Genomic DNA, 19,233 nt, shown 5'->3' on the forward strand with positions numbered 1-19,233 from the left:
CAACAGCACAGCAGCACCACAAAAACCATCAAAAGTGACTGTGACAGTAGCAACAGTAGCAGAATCAGTAACAGCAAAAGCAACAAAAGTAGCGGTAGCAGCGGCAACAGCAAAAGCAGTAACAACAACACTATGTATGTTGAACTTCATTCGTACCGAACGTAGCCAAATGCGCTAATCAACCACAGCCTAACCAACAAGAGCCATAGCAGCAACAGCAGAAGCAACAGCAGTAGCAACCGCAGAAACAGTGACAGCAGCAACAGCAGCAGCAGGAGGCGGCGGCAACTCACGCAGTGGGTTCTGCCCCTCGCTGGCGTAGTACTCGTACATGCCGCTCTTCACCAGAGTGTCGTAGTGCGGTAGAAAGTCGATGCGCTCGCACGCCTGTGCAGGGAGCTCCTGCTCCACGGAGGAGAGCACGTAGAGCGTGAGGTCACCGTGGCAGCCCAGCACGCCCTGCTCTGCAGGGGGGGCGGGGGAGGGGCACACGTGAAACGGGCGCATGGACGCACGAGTGACACACATACACGTGCGTGCACACATGTCGGCGCGCAGTCACCGACACCGCCAATAACAACTGGCCAACGGTGGCAGTGAGAGACGATGTCACACGCCCTGCAATGCGCTCCATCGTCGCGATTCGGGGGTTGCCGATTCCACACACTGATCGGTTTCACGGCGCTTTCCTCGAAATACAAGGTGAAAGGTAGAGGTGCAGCCCTGCGTTTTTTCTTTCTCACAACACAACTGGCGGAAGGGCCTCCACCAGAGAGAGTTCTAGAGGGTGTTTTTGGCCTACGGTCCAAGGCTGGCCAGACGGGTTGGAAGAGGTGGGGGTACCCACATTTTACCCCACCACATGCAACTGGTGTACCCATTTGTCCTGCTGAGTGGACAGAGGTGGGGGAATTTAAGAAACTTACACCATTGGTTTAACTAAAAGCTGCCCATTGTTGCGTGGTGGTGCACCCTAGTGTAATAAGAGCCTATGTCCGGCTCACGTGGTGATCGGCTCTGCCGGTCCTGCTTTACAGCCAATGGGGGGAGAGCCTGGGAGCATGGCCCTGGCGTGATCGAGGGGTGCCAGCTAGGGTGATTGGTTCTGCTGGTGTTGGCCTCAGCCAATGGGAAGACAAGTCAGGGGCGTGGTCCCAGGAGTTGATGGGGAATCTAGAAGATTCGGCGCAGGCTACCAAGGATTGGCTGGAGCGTACCACGTGACCCAGGCATTAAATAAGGGGAGAGATGAACGACACGTGGTCAGACAAAGAACGAAGGAAGAGAGGGGCCACGCGCGAGCTGGGCTCCGAGTGCCACGTGGCGGTGCGTCTCTTGTGGTCTGTCTGCCCACTTCCCGTTGCCTGCCAGCAGCGGGGAGTACTTGTGAACTGGAATAAATAAAAGGACCGATTCCACAAGTCGTCTCCAAGAGTATTATTACACTAGTACATCAGTTTTCTTAACAGAACCATGTTAAATATTGACTTAAAGCTTTGGTGACTGCAGGAATTCATATTCTTTGGGTCTTTATTTGTATATTGTTTTTATTTTTTCTATCGACGTGACTTTACCGAAAGACCCAAATAATAAGAACCAAATTTCCATGGAGACTAAATATAGCCCATTCACAGGTTGTCATGTTATTTCATATTGTTTTAATCCACCTGCGCCGTCCTCGGACGACGATGATGACCCGCTCAGCCAAGACTTGACGGACCCGGTTGCCGCGACCGTGGCTGGCTCAACCAAAGGACCGGACAAGGACATCGGCGCGGAGCTGTCTTCGTCTCCGGCCGCGGAAGACGGTTGGCGGCGGCTGGCGGAGCAGATTGATTCTCTTCAAGCTATTCTGCTAAACCTCGTCATGATGGTCGCCTCGTCTGCGGCGCCGGTGCCACCGCAGGAAACGCTGCCGAGTGGAAGCAACCAGGGCTCCTGTCAGGCGGTCTCGGAAGGACTGGCCGCCATCACAACCACGGCGGGCGCCACGTGGTGCGAAATCGCCATTTTGGGCGCGGTCGCGAGCGCGCCACCCGATGCCGCCATTTTGTCCGAACCGCGTGGCGCACGCCTGGGGGAGGCGGCATCGCTCAAGGATGGCGGCGCTCGCCGCAGCCATCGCCTACCCAACATTAAATAATTCATCGCGGGCGGCGACTGAAATGCGTTTACTTGGCGGTTCGAATCCGCTTTCCATTCAGTGAAGTGGACGGAGGCGTTAGAAGCCTTACCTACATTGCTGGACGACGTTTCGTTGGCAGTGGTCCGATCTATTCCCTCGGAAAAGAAAAAAACGCTGAAAGACGCATTTGCCGGGATGGCGGAAATTTACGAACCACCGTCTGACGCTCAGAGGAAGTTCATGCATTGGCGCCGGGGGGCCAACGAATCTCCACTCGCCTTTTGCGGGGCGCTCGCGATGGCCGCCTACCCCGACTCCACGGCCGACTTACTCGACCCTTTGATTCTAGCTAAGATGCTGGAGTTGTCTAAGGAAATGGACATCTCGCTACCGGTGTGCGGCCACAAACCGTTGACATCCCGATGGGCCGCTAGGTGCCTCGACGCAAAGGTCAACTTGCGTCGGTGGAAGCAGATGGCCGCCTGGACGGGGGACCCCGCCAAGGATGGAGAACCGGTTGGCTGGGCGCCTTCTCGCGTCGTCCATTTTCCGGACGACGATGGCGACGGGGATCTGGCTGTTGCCACGCCTCGCTGGGTGCTGCGACGGGGGTCCATGGGGCGTCGGGAGGGTGCCCCGACGCCGCGTGGTAATGCCGAGGGGGCCTCCCGGCCTGCGGGGATGACGTGCTTCAAGTGTGGCCGGATGGGCCACTTCGCGCGCGACTGCCGGAGTCGTCCCCGTCCTCCTCCGTCGTTCCCGTCCTCCTCCGTCGTCCGTGACTCCACCTTCGGAGTCGCCTACATGGTCGGACCGTATCCCTGGCCAGGCAAGTCGGCGCGCATCGGACACCCGGCATGTACTGACACCTCATGTATCTTCCGGCGCACTAAATGTTCCTTCGGTTCGCGACGCGCATGATGCTGCTTGGGGTCGGCCGCGTACGGTCACTCAGCGGAGGAGGTTGGCGCGCCGTGTCGTCGCGGCCTCGTCGGAGTCCTCCACCGTACCGGGTACTATACAGGGGGTGGACGTACGGATTTTGGTCGATACCGGGCGTTGGCGAGTATTATATCCGACGTCATCTTCCACCTCCTGTTTATCCCGGCTTCACGGGTGCGACCGGCTTTTGACGCGTGTATTGCTGCTAATAGAGAGTATGGGTATCATCGGACAGGTGGAAGTTCATATCGCCATTGGTAGTGTAGCCGCATCGGGGACGGTTTTTATTTCATCATCGTTAGCGGTGCCCTGTATGTTGGGCACCGACTTCCTTCGTAGGATGCCCATCAAGATCCTTGTGGATCAAGGCTGTTTGGAACTGCCGGAGGGCCGGAAAATGTTTTTTTTGCCGTCACCGCTGGGTCGCCCATTGCCGTGCCTTGCCGTGCAAGCGATTGCGGACGTCACGGTAGAGGTTCCATCTGGCGCACACATGCTCATACCCTTACGTTATTGAAAACAGTTGGGGGAAGTCTGTCCCCGTCTAACTCCGTCGCCAAGAGTTTTTCTCTTTGTCTACGCGTACCCTCTGCCACGGATGGACGATTCCCTGGATGCCTTGTCGGGAGCGAAAAAAATTTCCACCCTCGATCTCTCGGCAGGATATTGGCAGCTGCCTCTCGATGAGGCGTCGAAACCAAAGACGGCATTTTGTACGCCTCAGGGCCTATTTGAGTTTAACTGCCTTCCTATGGGTCTGAACGCCGCTCCCGCCACGTTCCAGCGTTTGTTGGAGCTGGTGTTGGCGGGGCTACAATGGGACAGAAGTCTCATATACTTAAGACGATGTCATTGTGTTCAATCGCACGTTCGAAGAACACCTCCAACGCTTGAAGGTTGTTTTCGATAGAATGCGGTCTGCTAATCTGAAATTCAAGCCTAAGAAGTGCCATCTTCTGCAACAATCCGTGCGTTACGTAGGTCACATTGTAAGCTCCGACGGCATCGCCACGGACCCGGACAAAACCTCTTGCGTTCGTGACTGGCCGACCCCCACCTCCATGGGGGAATTGCGTCGATTCGTCGGGTTCGCGTCCTACTACCGTTGCTTCGTTCCAAATTTTGCCACCATCGCTAGGTCCCTGCACGTCCTGACGGAGAAAAATCAGAAGTTCAAATGGGGATCCAAGGAAGAATTGGTGTTTCGAACCCTCTGGGATCGGTTGGCGTCCGCGCTGACTTTTCATTGCCCTTATCCTGGACACTGATGCCAGTGATACGGACATTGGCGCCATTCTGTCCCAGCGTAAAAATGGCACAGAGAGGGTCGTGGCATATGGTAGCAGGGTTCTCTCTACAGCGGAGACTCGTTACGGTGTTGAGCGCAGAGAGCTTTTGGCGATCGTGCATTTCGTTCGCCATTATCGGCCTTACTTGTATGGTAGAAATTTTCTGGTACGCACTGACCATGCCGCCCTGCAATACTCGTTCAAAATTGAACAACCGTCCGACCAGCTTTCGCGCTGGCTTGAAACGTTGCAGGAGTTCTCTTGAGATATGTTACCGTAAAGGTACTCGCCACGGTAATGCGAACGCGCTCTCCAGGTTGCCCGGGGGTTCCGCTTGTGCCTGCGCGTCCGGCACTAACCGGTGCACGGTTCTTCCTCAGCCCCCTCGGCCTGTCATGTCCGTGGGGGTGGACTCCACGGAACGTGCGGAACCGGGGCCGGCCGACGGTGCATTGAACCTGCCACGGTCGGTATGGATACGCGAGCAGCTGTTGGACGACTCGTTAGTTTCACTGCAAACTCGGGCTGACAGGCCCCGCAGGGCCCCGTACAAAGACGGTTTCCGCCAGGCTGCCTTTCGGGAGGACCTATTGATGTGGAAGGATGACCTGTTGGGCCATTGGCGCCTGGTAGTTCCCGTGACGCTTCGACAAGAGCTGATTGGCCAATGGCTTGGGCCCTGTCCGATCAATCGGCGGCGTCCATTACGGATGCGTTCTTGAACGGTTATGTGATGGACAAGGGGGCTTCGGAACGGCTGATCACAGACCAGGGCCGAAATTTTTCATCTAAATTGCTACGCGACGTATGTGACGCTTTGGGCATAAAGAACATACGCACTTCACCCTACCATCCGCAAACGGACGGAATGGTGGAACGGTTCAACCGTACCTTGTCTGCCATGCTTTGTCACACGGTGCACGAAAAACAGGCCGATTGGGACCTTCACATTCCTAGCGTACTGTCCGCCTACCGTATGGCCCCGCATGTCTCTACGGGTTACTCACCGTTCTTCCTCATGTACGGTCGGGAAAACGTGCTGCCGATTGGCGTGTAAATAGGGGTGCCCCGCCAAGAACCAGCGCTGACCCTGCCAGAACATGTCCGGGATTCGATTAGCCGAGTCACGGAGGCGCGGGAGGCGGCGAGAATTGCTACGGCAAAGACCCAGGCCCGTAATGAGCGGTGTGCTCGTCGATTGCGATGCGAAATGCCATGGGCCGTAGGCGACCGGGCCTGGCTTCACTGTCCCCAGGTACCAGTGAGTACTTCTCCCAAATTACACAGGCCATGGCAGGGGCCTGTTGATTTGATAGAGGTACGAAGTCCTCAATGTGTACGTATACGGTCGGGTTCGCGTCGCTGGTACGTCCACACTTCGCGGTTGAAACCCTTCTTTGCTCCGCGCGTTGCTCCCTCATCCCCATTAACTACCCTGCCGGGGTCTGATGCGTCCGATGGGTCACCTCGGTTGCCAGTTGATCCCCAGAAGGGGTCTGGTTTGCCTTCCACAGACTCACAGTCCCTAAACGCTCCGGCTGCTGCGGACGACCCCGCTCCGGCGGGACCTTCATCCGCCAAGTCGGACGCCCAACGGACCGGTGACGCATCGGGCTGTAGCAGGGGATGGACCTGCGTCTCGTACATGCTCAAAATCTTATTCCGTTTCGTTGGTGACTGTTTGACCCTTCTTGCATAGCGCGTTCGTATGCATCTTATCATTGTTGCTGTCGTGTGTTGAATGTTATTCTTACTTACCTTGCCTTATGCGCTCGTTAGGCGCCCTGTTAGTGTTCTTACTGTTGCATTGTCTTCATTCTCATCGGCTCTCGTATTGCTCGTCGCTTCGTTTCTAGCCGGGACAGCTAGCCTTTTACACCGGGGAGGGGGGGGGTGATGTAATACGAGAGTTCACCGCCGATCGGTGGGATAGGCTCTGCCGCCTGGGCCATCAACCAATCAGAGGGATGAGCCAAAGTTCAAGGGCGGAGCTCAAAGGCTCTGGGGAGTAACCATCTAGAAGGGTCGTGAGAGGGCGTGGTTGTGGGCGGGGCTTGGTGACGTAGGTCAGGTGATATAAGAAAAAGCCGGAAGAAGCTCGGGGTCAGTGTGTGGAGCCAGGGAGCGGGACCACGTCTCGCGCCTCCGGAAAGCTAGCGGCCATGTGGCGGGCCGGAGGCTTCCTCCTTGCGAGCCGCCTGTCAGCGGCGCACGGGAGCAGGAGAGGGTGTGAGCGAGCCGGCGCGAGCGACAACATCTAACCGCGCGGAACGGGAGTGCAGCCGTGTCAGAGTGAAGAGCGCGGAGCTGTCCAGCTGTCGAGGAATTAATAAATAATAAAGAAGACACAAGTTACAGATCGTCGTCGCAGTGGTTTATTACACTAGTAACAAATAGATATGTTTACGTGACAAACCTTACTAATTGGCTGCGTCGGGTGGTGGTGGGTTTAACGACACATTTATATTTTTACACGATCTAACCTGTTAAATGGAGAATTCCACCAAACAGGCATTCAGCAAAAGTAATGGCAACCCTAGGATGACAGAGAAAAAGATATGCCCCATTGAGTGGACGAGGAGGCACTTGTATGGAGAGAAATTAAATGGATCATCAGGAGCAGCTGGGATATGGCGGTCGATAACAGTAGGACTGTTGTTGCTGATAGTTCGTGGACCCAGCGGCTTTCATAATCGAGTTGGACGAGTGGAAGTTTCGCACCTCCCCTCCCGTTTAACTTCTCTTCATTTATTTTTTCAATCTTTGATTTTAGTGACGGTGGCACCCATATCTGATCACAGTACCCTTTCTTCGTCTCCTCTGGGTAGTTACACACCGAGGGTGAGCATACCATGCGGAATATAAGAGACGACCAAACATTATCGACTCTGGATTCACATCACGACCCTGAAACATGACAACGCACCAGATCGCTGGGGGTGGAAGGTCAATGGGATTGAGCCGTAGTATGCACAGCAAAAGACGATCTCCTGCATCACGATCTTGACTCACCAAAGGACTTGTCATCCTTGATCTCTTTCCTGCTCGTGGTTGTGATGACAAAGCTGTCTTCACTCCCGATGTGGAAGAGCTGGAAAATATGCACACACAAATATTTACAGCGGTGGTCCGGACCGAGGTCTCCGCATTCAAGCACTTTAAGCTGTCACGGCCACTCAGCTTGGCAGTTCCACAAATGAGACGCCATTGTCAAATGTCAACATTACCATAATAAAGATACATGTTTGGACATGTACAGCCCTTTTGTCAATCCACTGCTAGATGAGGGTCTCCTCCGTGCTGTGTGGGTCATGGGGTTTTGGAGCATACTTCACCACACCAGCAAGTGCCGGTTTGTGAAGGCGGGAAGCATGGGCAAGGAAGCTTATAAATGCAGTCCAATGATGGATTTTCAAGTTCCAAGTTAGTTTGTTTAACCAGGTGAGAGCTGAAGACAAGAGGACAGTCTCATTTACAAGAGTGACCTGCTTAAAACAAGGTGTGCTTTTGGAATCCATCCTGATGAGGAAGATGAGCAACCAGCTTGCTGTGCTGCACTGCCATATCCTGGCTATCCTGTGACACAGTAGGTCAGGAGTCTCTCTGCACACAGTAATCTCTGAGTGATCCACCAACTCCAACCTCTGAAGTGGTGGTTTACAGACATAATGGATGCATGCGCGGGCAAAACAAAATCACACAAAACAGTGATGCTGCACGGTAACCACCGTGGTGCTGGTGCAAGAATCCTGACAATTCACTCACCAGTCCACTCGCCAGGGCACAAAACAAATACATCTCGACATCAGTTGCTACATTGTGAAAGTGCTGTTGCGGAAACCAGTGCACAATGGGGTTTTCTCTGTTTACTATGAAAAAATGTAAACAAGCAGCTGTGCCGGGTGGCTCAGATTAAGTTTATTTTTCATTCGTTACATAGATGATCCCATTTATCCAGTTGACCGGCTATTAAACAATGGAGATTCACGGTGCGCGAGCACAGCAGCAACAACCAAACATAAACGTCAATATTGCAGAGAATGGGCACAGGGTCCTTCAGGAATGTGATGTCAGAGATGCTGAGCCGCTTGCCGTAGCTAAGACACCTAACTTTAAATTCAGTTTTCAGGTGCTCTTGTTTAAAACTGGGTTCTCAAGTACTGGGAGTTAATGGTCTTAACCCTCTCACCAATGATGACTTACATATAGACCCACTGACTTACATAGAGACCCACAGACCTGCTTAAGTCTGAGCATTTATCGGGCACTCTTATGAATCCAGTCCATCAGGAATGCGCAATAATCACAGATGTAAGCTCTTTTGAACATTGTTTTTTTTGTCAATTGCAAAACTGGCTCAGGCTCAGGGGTGGATCCCGAACATGAGCTGGTAACTCATTCCAGGTCTTCGGGCAGGAGACCCCAAAACTACGCTGGCTGTATCACACAAGGTTCACATGAGGGTACAGCAGATCACCGTGGGCTGCGGATCGAACACGCCATCCATGTGGGTCTGTTGAGGCCGGCACGTCCTGATTGGCGAGATAGGATGGAGTGGATGTATGCAGACTGTTGGAGACGAGTAGGCATAGTTTGTAAGCAATCCTGTGTTTAATAGGTAGCCAATGTAGCACGTCTCGTATCGAAGTCGTGACCGAATCAAATTTCTGCTTCCAAACTATCAGACTGCTGTGTTTAGCACTGACCAGAGTGGATGGAGGTACACAGCAGCGGCACAGCCAAAGATGCTGTTTCAGTAGTACACATGGCTGATGATAAATGCGTGGGCGAGCATCTTGGCTGTGAACTACACTCAACATAGTTGTGAATAAGCTGGGTTCTCGAGAAAACACGTTGGTCTCAGGCAGGTCACCAATACAGCACACACAAAAAACTAAATTGATAAATTTGGTTTTGTATTTCATTTTGTTAAATTCCAGCTCTGACATTTTGAAGTATAACTTTGACTGGTAAGGGAACACTACGCATTATGCACTCCGTTTCTTCTAATGAATGCATCCTTTGTCTCGCGTCAGGATGCCGATAACCCAGTTGGGAAATCATAGAGGTGTCTATCACCTTAGGAGGGGGGCAAGGTGGCCCGGAGTTCAGAGAACTCACCACTTAAGCCATTTTGCAATTGGCCCAAGGCTTCACTCCAGCTGCAGGCACCTGGTAACTCCGGTTGAGCAATTACCAAAGCATTGTCCCTTGCTGCTCAGTGGACGTTTTAAGCTACACATGTACTGTACAGTAATGATTAACGATTCACACCGATTCCAATATACCTAAATATAAATGTGCATGCAAACAATGACTACAGTGAATCCTTGATCAAATATTTAATTCAGGAGACAATAAAACGAAATATTAGATGTGGCAAAGCATTCACAAAAGGAATTATATGTCCTGCCAAAAAACACATACTTTATGCTGTCCAATGCTACTACTCTGCTTATCTAATGGATTATTACTTTGATGCTGTGTATCTCCACCTTCAAAGCTTTGCTCTCTCCACGCATCGCTATGCCATGTCTCTGCTGAACTCAGGCCATAACATCTCCAGCTTCTAGCACCGTACATCTCTGCACTACTCCGAGACGGGCGGAGCGTGGAAATGCACACCGTGGAATCGTGGACGCAGCACGGAGATGTTTGCATTGCACGCAACAGGGGTCACGTGCAGCTGGAAATATTTATGTCAGTGAGGGCTATGTGCAGACCCAAAGATACATCACAAATGACAATAGCACACGTGGTGTAGTCGTCTGCTCCCCTCCTCCCCCATCTCTTACCCTATGTCTCTTCCCCTGTGCGGTGCAGCCCACGTAACGGGACCGTACTGTCTCTCCCGTATCCTCTATTCCTCTCCTCCTATCTTCTGCTTCATGAGTTTCTGGAACTTTCTTAAGACCTTAATGCTCTCACTCCGTAGATATATAACATCACAGTGGTCTTAGCTACTCCCGTTTATAACCCTAAGCATAAACTCAAACGCTTGTCGTAACACTTAAATCCTAAACTAAACTCAACACCTAACAGTAACCCTTACACCTAACCATAACCCGAACCTCTAACACTAATCCAAAAAACTAAACCCTAAACCAGGGGTCGGCAACCAAAATAACAAGAAGAGCCATTTCTTTCCAATTCGGTACAAAATTCAGTATTTCAAGAGCCGCAATGCATCTATGTACATACGTACATATCGTCAAGAAGCAGCCCGTAAAGAGCCGCATGCGGCTCCGGAGCCGTAGGTTGCCGACCCCTGCCCTAAACCATAACTCCTTACAGTGACACTAACTCCAACCCCAAACACTTAACCCAATAAAAACAACCTCTAATCATAAACCATAACCTCCCACGATAGCTAAAGAAACGAGGGCCCTAAACAACGCATCAGGGTGCACGCTAAAGAGGCAGGAATTATGAAGGACCCCTGTCAACAGCTTCATGATTCCCATGAACTCTCTAATGACGGTTTTCAAACTTTGGTGCGTAGTAACGGCCTGCAAGGGCCATGCCAAAAATCTTGTACACGTGTATGTACGTATGAACTGCAGGTATGCATTAGTGGGTGAATCTGTATATTCATGCCACTCAGTATATATGTATAGCATTGGGGGTTTGACAGCACTATGATGGGGGAAGGGGTGGGGGGTGTTTTCACATGTTGTGTATTTTCTAGGGCCACATGTCAGGGGTCGCACTCAAGGCCACCAGGGGCCTCCAATTGCCCTGGGGCCTTTCAATGAAGAACACCGACCTAATTACCTTCTCCAGCAACAGCTGACACCCTCTTCTTTGCCTGCCCCCCCACCCCCATATCCCTCTTCTGCACAGACTGGTCCAATGTTCTGTGACCAACCATTTAATTCTCTAAAACTTTCTATTTTCTTTGAAGGTTTGTTTAAAACAGAAATGAATATTCAAAGGAAAAATAATGTTCGGGGTCAATTAATTTGGATGGATGGGGGGGGTCACAAGACACCTGGACCACCCTGTACACTGCATCCCATCTCTCCTCTCACCAGCGCCACAAGTTTTCTTTTCTATTTTCCTTTCTGTTGCTTTGAGGAGCATCCACCCCAGGTGACAATCACCATGTACTCACCCCCTCCACCTCCTCTCGTCTCACCTGCCACAGGATCCACGGCTACCACTGAACTTTCTAGAACAGTGGTTCCTGACACTCACACACACACCCCACCCCCTCTACTCAGTGAATAGAATGACGGGTTTTATTCTGTAAACAAAACACACGAGACGGTATCTATAACAGTTCTGCGCTGCGTACCACTTCCCCAATATCCACCACCACCGTTACTCTCAAGTGACCCGGGGAGACTTGGCATCCCAGCGAAACTCCTCAAACATTGTCTCTGAGGAACCGCACGCAAATCCAAAAGAGCTTCACCCTCATCCTCATCATCTCCTGTCACCAGCCCCAAGCGTCTCTCAAAAGCTTCACCAAAGTTATCCCCTCGCAACTCAAGATCACAGGGGGGGGGTGGTGGTTGATACACGTGTCAACCTCTCTCCCGTCTCCACTCTCTCCTCATTCCCTTATCAACAAACCTCAACCTTCTCATCGATCCTCTCTCTCTGCCCCCCCCCCCACGTTGTGTGCCCGCGCCTCCTTTCACCTGCGCCACGAGACTCCTGAACTCCCTGAAGAGCTTCACCCCGGTCACGTCCAGGACTTTCTCGCTGCCGTCACCTTCGCTCGTCCTGCGGCGGTCGAACACGAACACGTGGCTCCAATTGGCCCACATCTCGCCGCGGGCCCTCGGACTCGCCGACCTGAGCACGGCCGAGCCAGACGAGGCGGAGGCGTCGCAAACTCCACGCGCAACGCCCGCCATGTTCTAACTCGATAGCAACGCGGCGGCGGAGGATGGACGACTCCGTTGTTCTATCTCTCTCTCTACTCGCTGCTACACCCCCCACCACCACCACCACTTCCCAGCGAGCCTCCCGTCCCTGCCCCACGAGTCTTTTGAACCCCGGCGGAGGCGATAATTTATCCCCTTGGCAGCAACACGCCGCGCCTTTCCCGCCGCTGCCTCCTCCTCCTCGTCGTGTTGCCACGAGCCCCGCCCCCTCCCCGACGATGATGAACCCGCGACCTCCCGTAGCCCCGCCCCCCTCTCCCCAGGCCTCCCCCCCTCTCCTACCAGTAGCCCCGCCCCCTCTCCCACCAGTAGCCCCGCCCCCATCTCCTCAGGCCTCGCCCCCTCTCCCACCAGTAGCCCCGCCCCCATCTCCTCAGGCCTCGCCCCCTCTCCCACCAGTAGCCCCGCCCCCATCTCATGGGGCCTCGCCCCCTCTCCCACCCGTAGCCCCGCCCCCATCTCCTCAGGCCTCGCCCCCTCTCCCAACCATAGCCCCGCCCCCTGTCACAGGCCTCGCCCCCTCTCCCACCCGCAGCCCCGCCCCCCTCTCCTCAGGCCTCGCCCCCTCTCCCACCCGTAGCCCCGCCCCCCTCTCCTCAGGCCTATCCCCCTCTCCCACCCGTAGCCCCACCCCCCTCTCCTCGGCCTCCCCCCCTCTCCCAACCATAGCCCCGCCCCCATCTCCTCAGGCCTCACCCCCTCTCCCACGCGTAGCCCCGCCCCCCTCTCCCCGGCCTCCCCCCCTCTCCCACCCGTAGCCACGCCCCCCTCTCCTCAGGCCTCGCCCCCTCTCCCACCCGTAGCCCCGCCCTCCTCTCCTCAGGCCTCTCCCCCTCTCCCACCCGTAGCCCCGCCCTCCTCTCCTCAGGCCTCTCCCCTTCTCCCACCCGTAGCCCCGCCCTCCTCTCCTCAGGCCTCTCCCCCTCTCCCACCCGTAGCCCCGCCCTCCTCTCCTCAGGCCTCTCGCCCTCTCCACCCGTAGCCCCGCCCCTCTCCTCAGGCCTCTCCCCCTCTCCCACCCGTAGCCCCGCCCCCTCTCCTCAGGCCTCACCCCCTCTCCCACCCGTAGCCCCGCCCTCCTCTCCTCAGGCCTCTCCCCTTCTCCCACCCGTAGCCCCGCCCTCCTCTCCTCAGGCCTCCCCCCCTCTCCCACCCGTAGTCCCGCCCCCCTCTCCCACCCGTAGCCCCGCCCCCCTCAGTGGGTAAAAACCCAATGAGCTGTTTAACTTATTTTTCAGAAGCGACCAGGCTACAAACGATAGCTCAACAAGGTAGCATGTTATGTGAAGATGTATAGCGGCAAAATAATCTGAATAATCTATGTGGCCTTAAAATAACAAATTAACCTTATGGCGGGACCCCGGGGAAGTCAAAATCGTAATTAGTTTCTTTTTGTGCGACTCCGTCCCACCGCGCACATACAATCCACATAAAAAATCGCAGTGGCGAGGACGAATGCGCAAAAGAGGTGAACAAGCGAAACTTTGATGAGCGAATCGTGTAGAGCTCGTGGAGAGGAACAGATCGCAGTGTCGTTCGCCTTCAACAGACATAAAATGACGTCACAATGCAGTTCATGTGAGAGCCGGGGGCTTATGGGACCCCGGGGTCCCGCCATGAGGTTCATATACACATCTCGGGAAATGGCCTTCCTATATAGAGCATGTGCTTTTCTAAAAGTTATATCTTTTTTTTATTTCAAGGCCACTGTTATTGAAGAATGGGTTGATTTTTTTGGTTATTTGTTCATCACTGCCAACGCAATATGACCACACAATTTTACTTCAATTTGATTTAAAAATTGTTTGGTACATGAATAAGTGGCCTACAAAGGAAAAATAAAGAATAGGCGATGTTTAGGGCCATACTGTGCATACAGTAAGCCCTTGTTAAACGCGATAGATGCGTTCCTGAAAAGTGCCACGTCAAGGGTAAAACTCATTCTTGCGAAAACAATTTCCCCATATTCTTGGTTCTTTCGGTAAAGTCACGTAGAAGGGAAATAATAAAATAATAAACATAAAACTATTAAATTCTCACGACGTTTCGGCCACAACGCAAGCAGCCGTCCTCAGGTGAAGAAACAGAGCTATCGGACGCTTTTAATGTTTAATTTGTATTATTTTATTATTTCCCTTCTACGTGACTTTACCGAAAGAACCAAGAATATGAATCCCTGCAGTCACGAAAGCTTTAAATCGAAATTTCCCCATAAATTATGTAACGATAAATTTTGGCGAGATACGATGTACCCACACACAGTGAGATCAGAATATTTCCTTCAGACTGGAGGAATTCGATGAGATCTTAAGCTCCTTTTCACACATGTCCAGTAATGATGATGGCACCAATAGCTAAGGTTACGCCGCCTTGTCCTGTATTGTTCCGCGTACCATATCACACCGCTCGGCCACACAGCTCAGGAAAAGAGTTCCATGTCAACCGCTCGGAAACCGCGTTATAACGGTGCGTGTTCCGCATTGCGCGTAAAGCGTTCGCCAATTAGAAAACCGCGTTATCGCGAAAACGCGTGGTGTGAACACGCGGTAGGCCAGGGTTGGGGAACGTCAATTGGTGTGGCCCTGCCAAGGCAACAGTTGTGTAGTGTATTCAGGGGCGGTTTCTTCATTAGGGCGATTGGGCGACGCACCACCAACGTCATTCAACCAGAGTCACGCTAGCCGTCACTGTGCCTCTGGATATAGTCCAATCAGCGTCATGCTACGTTCTGTGGAGTACCGCCTCTTTTTGGGCGATTTCCCTCCAGCTGAGAATCGCCCCGAGTGGTCCCATAGACTTACATTCAAAGATGTTTTTTTTTCGAACGGGGGCGCTGCAATGCATTCTCTATGGCTTCCGGGAGGGCTCGCCCTAACGTGCTTACGTCATCATACGTGCTTACGTCATCATACGTAAGCACGTTTCATCCAACAATATAATTTGTCGCCACCTAGTGGAATCTTTAATAAAATAAACTTGAGTGGTTTGTTTTAATAGTGAGTATAGAAACAAACAAGATGTATTGTAAGAGTCACTTTATTTTTCATTAATATTAAAGAAGTGAAGTTGCCTTTACATGCTTAAGCTGTTAATTTATCCATTGCATGGGTGGACCTTATCCTTATCAATCATCCAGACATTTGCCCCCCCTGAGAGATTTTGCAGGAGCCGCCACTGAGTGTATTGTATAACAGGACCCTGCGGGGTGGGCTGGTAGGAACGAACAATTGAATGGCTATAATAAAATGAAATGGCAAAAAATGGCCGCCAATAAGTGGATGCCCCGTGGCCCCGCCCTCCACCCACGTAACCCCGCCCCGGCCACCCGTGGCTCCGCCCCATCTCGGTGTCCCCGGCCCCAGCTCGTTGTCCCGCCCCTTACCGCCGTAACCCCGCCCCAACCACGCCTAGCCCCGCCCTCCACCTCGTGCCCACGCCCCCTGCCACCGTTGCCCCGCCCAGCCCCGCGTAGCCCCACCCCCTGCCGCTGTAGCCCCACCCAATACACCCCTAGCGGGGGAGAGATTCCCAGGCCTGGCTCTAGGCTGGAAAGCCGCCGACGAGGAGGGGGTAGGGAGTTGTTTTTAATGTAAAAGCTTTAAATGTAAATGTTTCTATTAAAAAACATCAGGGAATGTAACATTGTTAAACATTAACTCCCTTTTACACATGCGGGGGTACGATACGAAGGGAGAGTTTGAGGCCTAGGTCTAGGCTTTAGGGCGCCGTGAGTTAATTTTTAATTTACCTGTTTTAATTATTTATGTAAAAGCTTTAAATTTAAATGTTTCTATTTAAAAGCATCAGGGAATGTAACATTGTTAAACATTAATTCCCTTGCACACACGCGGGGGAACAATACGAAGGGAGAGTTTGAGGCTTTGTTCGAGGCTTTAGGCCTAGCTGTAGGCTTTAGGGCGCTGTGAGTTTTTTTTATTTAATTTCACAGTTTTAATTAAAAGCTATCTCAGGGAATTATAAGGGAATGTTACACGTGTTTAGCCAGGAAAGCCTCATTAATTTAAATGTTTTAATTAAAAGCTGAGGGAATTATAAGGGAATGTTACACTTGTTTAGCCAGGAAAGCCTCACAGAGTCTAAAGGTTTTTGTAGGGTAATGCCAAGTGTTTGCAGTAGGGGGCGATGTTGCTACACGGACGGACGGACAAACGGACGGACGATATAATCTATTGTAGGCTGGTCCACTTCGTTCCTACCAGTAATAGTGTAATGTATAGCAGTCTATAGTAGTGGTGTATTGCATAGTGGAGTGGAGAGCATTGTAGTGTATTGGTGATTTAATTTATCTGTTTTCATTTAGTAGCTATCCTATTAACCAGCTCAACTTCCGCCTGCATTACAAAGCTTTAGTTTGAACTCCATGTCCACCTCCCAGCCCACACCCCACCCCCACTGGCTCCTCCCCCCCACTACTATATAATCCTTCGTCACAGCCATCTCGAGGCATACTCAATGGGCATGTGGTGGAAAGCCAGGAATGTGACGTAGTTTGTCGATCCCCTTGAGCCGTCCACGTGCGCGTGGAACGTAACTGTTTGTGCCTCTAGATTGCAGTACAGCAAGCAGGCTGCAAAACTCGTGTTTGTGAGTGGAGGCAGTGTATTAAACAAATAATTATAATTGGCAAACCCGCCTGGCTTTAAATATTTCTCGAGTGAAGATTTCCTGGGTCAAAGGATCGCTCAAGATGTGTTGGCAACGATTAAACGCCATTCCAATAAATCGACTGTTGTTACTGCTGGATAAAGGTCGTTGTAAAAACGATTACTAAAACACACGCAGCGTGTAGAGCTTGCACACCAAGCATCTCGTGGATTGCGGAATAAACGTGCAGAGATGATCGAGAGGTGGCAGTGGTTGATGTGGAATGTGCACACATTAGGGCGCAGCTCCAGTAAATTCGAACATCCTGCGTCTTGCGGTGAAAAACCATGTCCGCAATTAAGAGAGCCACCGGCAGTCCAGTACTCGGATCACCTCAAGTCATTGCCATACCCAGTCGCGTTGGAGGCACCGCAGTAGTTGAGACGTTACCTACTTTGTCTCGTATACAGGAGGCCGCAAGTTCGTGCCTGACCATATTTGGGATTTGCAGGTCTCTCTCCAGGTCCTCCGGCTTTTTCTTTAACGTGTATAAGTGTTGCGTTTTAGAGTACGACTGCTATACATTTTTCTACGCGATTAACCACTTCGTCGAGCTATGTGTAGTACAAGTCGTGTCCTGAACAAAGAGCTATAGAGCTGTGGGCCTCGCCTGGTAAAATGAGTTTGTAATATACCCTCTGGTCTCGTCATTCCACAATCCCACTCGCACCAGTACAGCAAATGTCATCGCTCCATAGCCAAAGGTCGTTCCCTCGGGAATGTTCCTTCCTTTGGCTACCACTTATCAGTTTCGACCATCAGCACCCATCCCCCTTGAGTTTTCTCCAACCCCACCTAATTATCGTTACGTTAACCTTCTACTGCTTGGTGCAAACTACTCACCTGCATGCTTAACCTTGTGCACTTTAGATGTATTCTAGATTTTAAGCTTTCGTGACTGGATTTCGTGAAGGATTCATACTCTTAGGTTTTTTTCGGTAAAGTCACGTAGGTAAAAAAATTTTTTATTGATTTATGTTCATTTATTATTATTTTTTATCTACGTGACTTCACTTTAGATGTTCCATTCTATTTCAGAAATCATGTTTCTGATTCATGTCAATATGCAAACTGAAAACATTCATTTTTAATTCCACTTGCAAAAACTGTTTTGATGTCGATCTGCCCGAAAATAATTGCCCTGGATACACGCATTCTGGGCTGTACGTGTACACAGGTTACAAGGTGGCAGTGGATATCCACACCAAGCTACAAATCCAATGACATTGTTTATTGCAGTGAAAATAGGCACTTTACAATTTATAAATCACTTAAACTGAAGCGCACAACTTTGCCCATGTCCATCAGGAACTGTAATATTTAAAAACACTTGGCCATATCGAATTTTTACATCACTACACGCTGAAAGTTTCCAGTTAGCCAAACGCTGTGGTCTACAAGTGTTTGTTGCCACAGCCGTTTTGACAAATAAAAACATTTAAATAACGCCGTGTACATGGACAAAATTCAAGGACTCGGGATCATGTTGATGTAAAAATGAGCAACAGCACTTTCATACCAGTCCGACCTTTTTTTCCCATGTCAACAGGGAAAAAAATATTTCCCTTCCAACACTTTCATTAGAATGCCAGCCTTCACACAATGCTTGAAAAATCCATTGCAAACGGAGACAATCCAGAACAATTTTCACAAGACTCCAGCACACTCAAAGGGGGAGAGGGGAGAATGTACCTACAACAAAACACACCGGTCTATAACATGCCAGGGGACTTCCAGATTTTACAAAGCCCACAAAATACCTGGCAGCCAACTTCAATTGGGAACCCCCCATATGATTACAGTAGTGCAGTACTATCGCCTGAATGCTGGGCTAGCTGTAACATTAACGAAATTCAGCTGCAGACAGAAACCAGGAAAGAAGTCTGAAGTAGACATGCTACCGACGTGCTTCCAAGGTCCCAGGGGTGCAATGGACCCCTCGCGTACCCCCTCTACGGAAGTCCCTCGAACACGCCGGCGACGGCATCGCGGTCCGCAAATCTTCCTCGCCCACCAAACCTGCAATTTGTATTTGATGTAGTGCACATCAGAAACCACATGCAGAAAAGTGATATCTTAAATCAAGAAAGGAAATTTTAAATGGCAGGGGAGGAATTCCTCACAAAAGCGGAGAACAGGCTTAAAAGGCAGTTTAAACATGAGCTTTCGTGACCAATATTATTCATAATAAAGGCTTTTGGGTTAGATCGTCTGAAGGCCCCAAAAAATAATATCACTAAAGGCATAATGAGTAAGAGTTAAATGTTTGTTGAACTCAACTTTGGAAATCAAAAGTGTTTGGAAAGAATCAGAAAAA

The 19,233-nt window shown here is 51.3% G+C and overlaps 2 protein-coding genes across 5 annotated transcripts in view; both read right to left on the reverse strand.

Moving 5' to 3' along the window:
• The window catches only part of SMCHD1 (structural maintenance of chromosomes flexible hinge domain containing 1), a 95,647-nt gene extending 83,198 nt beyond the window's left edge, over positions 1–12,449 (reverse strand). For 2 of the 4 annotated variants that reach the window (XR_013639152.1, XM_078866931.1), the window contains exons 1-3: positions 12,003–12,449; positions 7,369–7,447; positions 294–464 (exon numbers count right to left, since the gene is read on the reverse strand). Coding sequence is in view for 3 of the 4 variants with exons in the window: in XM_078866931.1 (XP_078723057.1) it covers positions 294–464; positions 7,369–7,447; positions 12,003–12,221 (469 nt within the window). In the remaining variant the exon portion in view is untranslated. The remainder of the gene's footprint in view (positions 1–293; positions 465–7,368; positions 7,448–12,002) is intronic. The other 2 variants (XM_078866933.1, XM_078866932.1) reach the window with 2 other exon arrangements.
• A 5,621-nt stretch (positions 12,450–18,070) lies between these two features.
• The window catches only part of LOC144940863 (putative ATP-dependent RNA helicase DDX43), a 30,327-nt gene continuing 29,164 nt past the window's right edge, over positions 18,071–19,233 (reverse strand). Inside the window, exon 19 of the mRNA XM_078867355.1 lies at positions 18,071–18,935. Within this exon, the coding sequence (XP_078723481.1) occupies positions 18,869–18,935 (67 nt within the window). The 3' untranslated portion in view covers positions 18,071–18,868. The remainder of the gene's footprint in view (positions 18,936–19,233) is intronic.

This window comes from Lampetra fluviatilis, chromosome 23 (genome assembly GCF_964198595.1).
Source record: "Lampetra fluviatilis chromosome 23, kcLamFluv1.1, whole genome shotgun sequence".
Taxonomy (NCBI): Eukaryota; Metazoa; Chordata; class Hyperoartia; order Petromyzontiformes; family Petromyzontidae; genus Lampetra; species Lampetra fluviatilis.